This window comes from Nipponia nippon, unplaced genomic scaffold, assembly GCF_047370975.1.
Source record: "Nipponia nippon isolate SJK-2023a ecotype South Korea unplaced genomic scaffold, ASM4737097v1 scaffold_12, whole genome shotgun sequence".
In the NCBI taxonomy this organism is placed as follows: domain Eukaryota; kingdom Metazoa; phylum Chordata; class Aves; order Pelecaniformes; family Threskiornithidae; genus Nipponia; species Nipponia nippon.
The window spans coordinates 12,741,433-12,748,221 of record NW_028262313.1 but is presented as its reverse complement, the minus strand read 5'-3'; the positions used below and the strand labels follow the sequence as shown (position 1 = coordinate 12,748,221).

At 52.1% G+C, this 6,789-nt stretch overlaps 1 protein-coding gene across 15 annotated transcripts; it reads right to left on the bottom strand.

The window, feature by feature from the left end:
* Positions 1-255: 255 nt before the first annotated feature.
* RAB9B (RAB9B, member RAS oncogene family) lies at positions 256-6,575 on the bottom strand. Of its 15 annotated transcripts, none has more exons than XM_087748768.1 (3): positions 6,497-6,575; positions 4,716-4,785; positions 256-3,862 (listed from the first exon to the last, which is right to left on the bottom strand). In XM_087748768.1, the coding sequence occupies exon 3, from the start codon at positions 3,825-3,827 to the stop codon at positions 3,222-3,224; it is 606 nt and encodes a 201-aa protein (XP_087604894.1). In that variant the 5' UTR covers positions 3,828-3,862; positions 4,716-4,785; positions 6,497-6,575; the 3' UTR covers positions 256-3,221. The 15 variants fall into 15 exon arrangements, with proteins under 15 accessions (XP_087604894.1, XP_087604887.1, XP_087604888.1 ...); XM_087748761.1 differs by lacking the exon at positions 4,716-4,785 and adding an exon at positions 4,413-4,670 and having other exon boundaries at positions 6,492-6,570; XM_087748762.1 differs by lacking the exon at positions 4,716-4,785 and adding an exon at positions 4,413-4,670 and having other exon boundaries at positions 6,497-6,568.
* Between the last annotated feature and the right edge of the window lie 214 nt (positions 6,576-6,789).

Here is a 6,789-nt window from a genome sequence, read left to right as displayed (position 1 = left end):
TCAGCAGAAGAGAACAGTCCCCATATGCCGATTTCCATCTCAGCGTCCTATGGAAGTCATGCCTGGTTACAACCCCCTGAAGCCCAAGGGACTGGTTCCAAGATCACAGGAAGAAATCAAAGGGAAGTACCCGGCTTGCTGCCGAGAGCCTAGGCTGAAAATTAAAATGTAGTGACAGAGGGAAGCAATGTGGAATATTTCTGTTATGAAAGTGTTTTCTGATACACTCTTGAAAAGACAAAACTGGTCACTGGATTCAGCTGGTGAATAAGCTGTATTTATTTAACTACAGGTCTAGCTACATACATTCAGGAATAACCAACCTCTTTGATCCCTCAGTGACTTCTCTCTGCCAGATGCTACAACCAACCCAGCTCCACATCCCTCAGGAGAACAGGAGCCGACTTGAACTTTGGTAAACCAAGAAGGCAGCCACTTCCTGAATTCACTTGACTACATCCATGTTTTATTTGCTGAAATAAAGGTAGAATCTTGGTTTTACAATTCCAGTTCTGTAGCAATAGCAACAACCACAGCAGCATGAGTGGACACAGGGAGGGGATGGCTGTTGGCACTGAACTTTGCAACAAAGAGTTCAAAATCCTGGCTCCTTTGGAAATTGTGCGCATCATTTAAAATAAATTAAACAATTTAAATATATTACACTATACTTTTTTAATGTTTTTTTTAAAACACATAAACCTAATAATGTCCAATGTCTGTTAGGAATAAAAGATGCTGTGTAACACCCTCTGGCAATACATACCGTGTGCACAGGCTGTGCACAATGAGGCTCTTGAGCTTCAGCTCTCAGCACCAACACGCACCCAGGGTACTGCAAACAGCGTGCTGCGCCGGTGCCTCCTACACCCCAGCTTGTTCAGTCTCTGCCCTCTCCCGCAGAAGGAGCCAGTTCTCACACAGATCCCATGAGATCCGCGCTGGGGAAGAGGCAGTTTCACCCGCAGGGAGCTCCCTCAGCAGCCCCTCTGGCAGGGCCGGGCAGCGCACGAGGGCCTGAGCCTGTTCCAACCCCAGGGCCCCTGTGCGAACCAGCGCCGGGGGAATGCATCTGTTCAGAGGTGTAAATCAGAACCACAGGTCACGGTCTGGGATTGTGAAGGAAATATCAAGCAGTGTTAAACTGAAGAAAAATCTAGAGGCCTGGGAAGGTCAGACATTGGTAAATAAACAGTAACAATAACCTTAATATCCTGTAAAAATCTGTTGCAGCTACGGAGGCAGAGCCTTCTCTTATACCTCAAGGGACCTGGTTTTCCAGAAACTGCAAGCACTCCCTATCTATCCCTGTGAATATGAGTGTTCAGCCCTGTTTAGAAATCAGATCCCTCTAAAGCACTTTGCATTAAAGCTTCAGTCCCTTCCACATGTGGCTGTCCTGCGGAGAAGGGCAAGATCACCCTGAGTTCCCCCAGAGGAGACTCCCTGCATGCTCAGAGACTGCTGCATGATGGGGATTAGCTGCCACCAGCCAGCACGAGGGCAGAGATTGCCCTGCTCTAAAGCACAGCATAAGCGAGGCTGCTCGATTTGAGCTACAAAATTTACCATCCAGTAGCCTATCACAGTGGGAATCGCATTCAGCAGCTAGTGGATACGTACTTGGGGAAGCTCTCCCCGTGGCAGGCTCCTATGTGCTTATGAGCAAAGTCTTAGTTTTGGACAAACGCTTGCACGGGAAGTTGCAGGACACGAGGTTATAATGGTAAAGACAGCAGTCAGCAAGCACTCATCTCTCTGCTACACAGCTAGCTTGGGACTAACACCTCGCAGAGGGCAGGAGCCGGGATCAGCAAAGCCTGGTGTCCTTTCCTAGGAGGTTCCCTGCCCTCCTCCCTACTGTTTTTAAGCCACCTTGAATAGAGGCGGAACCAGTGTGGCTCTCTCCCCAGTGGACTGAACACAGCAGCCATTAACGAAGGCCAGTCAAACAAGTGGACGTCCTCCACCAGTAAAGTCTGTCAGATGAGTTACAGATAAAATGTACTCGATTCCCCGTTAGGGAGCCAGGGCCAGGACAATGCCATGAGTTAACTGTGCGCAGCAGCACTGCACCTGACACAACAGGCAATAAAGTGAATGGTTTTATGTTGCAGCATCCAGACGGGAACATCTGTGCTAAAGCAACTGAAGACGCTGATCCGCCAGCTAATGAAGCACAGTGGTCACCGGCCCTGCACACCGAGTGAGTGGATTTAACAGCTTGACTCCCCCAGACTCCTGCACACCTAGGAGACATCCCACCTACCTAGCAGCCAGTCTGCTAGAGTGTATCATCTGGACATGGCAATTCCTTGTGACAGAAACCAGCTGAAGTTTCATGCTCCAGATCTCCTGAACTCCCGAGTAACTCTAGACCCTTTGACATGACCCAGCGAGTGTCCACATCGGTATTTTTCATCCAGGCCTTCAAGGTATGAGAAGTGAGATCCGGTGTTGAGCCTCCAGAAGAGACAAGGAAACATATATTAAACAAGAAGCAGACAGTCTCTCCACAAAATAACACTCACACAAGACAAAGTTAGAGGTGAGGAAAAACAGACCAGAAATAGACAGCTACGAAGAAGTGACGCTGCCACGTTCAAACCCAGGTCCATCTCTCCTTCGTATGTTGCTTCAGATCAGAGCTCTAACAATTCTCAGCACAATTCAGTCTCAGGACACAATGCATTTATCCCAGACAACAGATACATACACCTCAGCCACTCCAGTATTTGGCATTCTCACAGTCGCATGGGCTAAAGTCTCTACAACAAGTTTCATTCAGTATGCTGAGCAGACTTTCCTTTGGCAGTAAGGTCATGAGTTTAGTGGGTCTAGTATTTGAGTTCAGGACTGAAATACTTCAAAGAGCGTCCAGAGCGCTCTCAGCTTTGTTCCGCAGGCAGTTCTTGGTACAGATCAGAATTCGCTGTCTTTAGTGAATTTAAAGGACTTTAACCCAGTCCTTTAAACCTGCTAAAACAGGCAGAGATGGAAGCAGGACTACGTTCACATGCTCTTTTGACAGCTCCCTCCTGCAGATACATCCTCTGTGCCCAAAAACTCCATCCAGAATTCAGATGGTGAGGCTGCAACTCCCCAGTGAGCAAACCACCTATTGTCCTTGTGGCCACTCTCCTCAGAGTGCCCCAGAGCTGCCTGCACTTATTCCGACCCAGCCGTCAGCTCGAGCGACGTTCCCGAAGCAGCAGCCACTCTTAACAACAGGAAGACCCTGATTTGGAGCTGGAGTGCAGGTCAATGGTGTGGCCCAGCATGCAGTGCTCTAGCTGCTCCTCCATCGCCAGCACCTGTCGCACAGCCTCCTCAAAGGCCACCGCCACATTAGTGTCATCCTTGGCACTAGTCTCCAGGTATGGATAGTTACCGTTTTCCATGCACCAGGCCTGGGCCTCCTCTGTGCTCACTTGTCTCTCAAGTTTGTCTATCTTGTTGCCCAGGACTACAAATGGGAAGTGTTCAGGGTCCTTCACATCAGCATAATAGACAAACTCCTTCTGCCAGTTACTAAGGTTCTCAAAGCTCTGCCGGTCGTCCACACTGAAGGTCAGCAGGCAGCAGTCTGCTCCCCTGTAAAAGGGAGTTCGCAGGCTCTTGAATCTTTCCTGTCCTGCAGTGTCCCAAATCTGGAGGGTCACAAAACGTCCATCCACCTCCAGGTCTCGGTTTAAGAACTCCACACCAATCGTGTGGAAAGCCTGTGAGTCAAACTTGTTGGTGACGTACCGGTTCATGAGGGAACTTTTCCCAACTCCACCATCCCCAAGGAGAATGACCTTTAAGAGCAAGGACTTCCCACTCATTGCAGCAGGACGGAGGGGCGCAGTACCAAGGCAATCTGCAGGGTTCAAAAATAGTACAAAATACCTACTTGACTCATGGATTCTGCAGAAAAGTTGCACACGGAAGAATATGGTATTTCCATCCCCATTTCTGAACTAGTTTTGTATATAGGAGGTAATCTCTTATTAGAGAGATTACAGCTGGGAACTGGACAAGCTTTCAGGCACACAAGTCCTTCCTCAGGTCCAAAATGGAAGCAGCAGGTCACCACGCTAAGTGCAAGGTGAGAACAACTGTTGAGAGTTTAGTATCAATTATACCACTTTTGGTGAAAACTCTGTATCTGAAAGCTGGTCTAGTTTTTCCAAACATACCATCACTAGTTAAACATGTCTTCTGGCCTGTACCCTCAGGCTATCACAGAAACAGCAAAATTGCCAGGGATCACCGTCAGCAGGCCTTCCTTTCCACTGTACAACCACTAGCTAAATAATTTCTCCTATCTGACTCAACCTACTGGAAGGATGTAAAAGATGTACAGGCCTAGCATCAATACAAGTCATCTGGCAAACCAGTTCTTAGTCACCCCAGGAACACTGACTCACCTTACAAGTGGAGCCGCGCTTGTTTTCTGCATGTGATCTCTACAGCTCGGAAGGGGTTTCCCAGGCACAGAGACCCAGCTTCTCTGCCGCTCTTTTTTGGCAATGCTTTTCACAGGCCAGTTTGCCAAGGCACAGGTGCAAGTTCACATTGCAACAACCCCGACACCACAGGTTCCTTAGTCAGCAGTTGCAAGAGAAAGGCCAAGTGCCAACCAGTCCCCCCCCTCCTAGGGACATTCTGCAAGCGCAGGTAAAGGCCTAACAGAGAATAAGAGGTTTGTTTGGCTGCTGTCTGTACTGTACCTGCTCTAGAAATACAGCGCTTCTGTCTCCAGGACTGTCCAGGGAATACCTTCCTCCAGCATAACAGTCACTAAAAAACAAGCATCAGTCAGTGAGGTTGCCAGAGCTGTGCTCGGTGCACTGCCTTTCAATTTGTAATGTTGACCCAGGCTGGAAGAACAACAGCAGAGCTCTAAAAGCTGGAAGTGCAGCACTAATGGTTGGAGTAAAACAGGCAAGGACAAGGTGCTGAGGACAGAGTTTCCCTTGCCCTAAGTAAAATGGAACCCAGCCTATTTCTGACCAGGGCAGACACAGTACATTATGGACGCTAAACCCAAAATAAGGAAAGAATAAATCAAAGGAGCTCTGGCATGAGTGCACAGACTGCGTAACCTGTGGTTCCGCTCAACCCAGGGGATGTCGATAGCTTTGATCTGCTTGGCCTGCCTACCCACACACTCTGGAATCTGATATGAGGATTGAACATGCACCTGAATCTGCTACCCAGAAGAGTGAGGCAGCTGGCAAGAGCCTGGCATGAAAAGAGCTGGGATCTGGCTCGCTTATACCTGCTACCAACATTCCTGGGAAGGGTGTGGACCCATAGTGCTGCTTCGTGATGACACTGCCAGACCAGCCTCCAGCCAACTGAAGCAGGAGCACTCTACACTGCTCAGATCAGCACTCCTACTCCTTCCAGGCCAAAAACCACTTTCTGCATTAATCGCAGGGGGGACTGTTCAACTTTGTTTCTACTCTTTTTGCAGCTCTTTCAACCAGCGCTCACCACAAAGCCAAAATCAGAAACTTCTGCTTCCGCTTCAAGTTAGTTTCTGTGGAAAGTGCAGAAAGTAACTAAAGGCTCACCAATTTCACTTCCCCTGCACAGAAACTCCCCAAATCAAGCACGGCTGAACTAACTTGATGGGCCATGGGGCATTTGAGAAGCATTTGTGCAACCCAGTGGTTCTAAAGCAAACAACAAAATGCAAATATCCCACAAGACAAACAGGAATTGCAGCATAGCTCCCTGGGGTTGATGGCTTTGGGAAACTCTCCCCTGAGCAGGTGAGCTGTTCAAAACCCTTTCTCTTCCTTTTCCAAACCCTTGCTAAGGGAGGTTTAAGACGGTCCCTGCCCCCTGTCACCAAAGCCCTTCCTGACACACGCCATCAGACCTGACAAGAGTTTCCGTTTAGAAATGGTTTGCTAGCAAGTGACCAGCAGACGTTTTAAAAAAATGACTAATGGGCTACACTAGGCTACCCCAGAGCCTGGCAGGCCAGCAGACTACTGACAGCCATGACACAGCCATGACACCGACGGGCACGCTGCCACCCATGACGCTGACGTTACCGATGCTGTTTGCAGCCTGCGTTCGCTGATCAGCCCTTTGCAAGCTATTTCGGAGGCCAACCCCGACGGGCGGCGGGACGCCGGCCCCTCACGCCAGCGCACATCTGCAGAGAAGAACAGCGGGGTGCATGCGCCGGAGCCGGGCCGGGTATCACCCCGCTCCCCAGGCCCTGGCTGCCAGGCCGGCGGGAGGCGAGACCCTGCGGCGGGCCCTCGCCCGACCCACAACCGGGCCGCCGGGCCGGAGCGGCCGAGGAGCGGCGCAGGGGGAGGGGACGCGGCCGAGGAGCTGCAGCCCGCGAGGGGGGCGCGAAGCCCCTCGGCAGGGGCCGGGGGAGAGGGGCCGCCGGCAGCCCCAGGGAGATAGCGCCCGCCCTTCGGCCCTGCCCTCACCTCACCTCACCTCGCCTCGCCTCGCCTCGCCTCGCCTCGCCTCACCTCACCTCAGCGCCCCGCGCGCCACAGCCCCGACCCGCCGGGCGCAGGTGCCGGCTCCCCGCGCGCCTGCGCAGCGCACGCGCCCTGCCGACGGTGGCCGCGCGGGCAGCGGGGCGGGGCCATGCCTAGCCCCGCCCCTCCCGCGGGTTGGGCGGGCTCCGGCGCCGCCGTGGCTGCCCCCGCTCGCCCCCCCCCCCCCCGTGCCCTTGTGTCACCCGTTCCCCCCTCCATCCCAGCGCCCCGCTGCCGGGAGGGCGGCCGCGGTGGGACCCCCGCCCCGGCTGAGGCGAGCGGTACC

Excerpts from the sequence above, each read along its gene's own strand:
- RAB9B (XM_087748768.1), bottom strand. The coding sequence starts at position 3,827 with ATGAGTGGGAAGTCCTTGCTCTTAAAGGTCATTCTCCTTGGGGATGGT.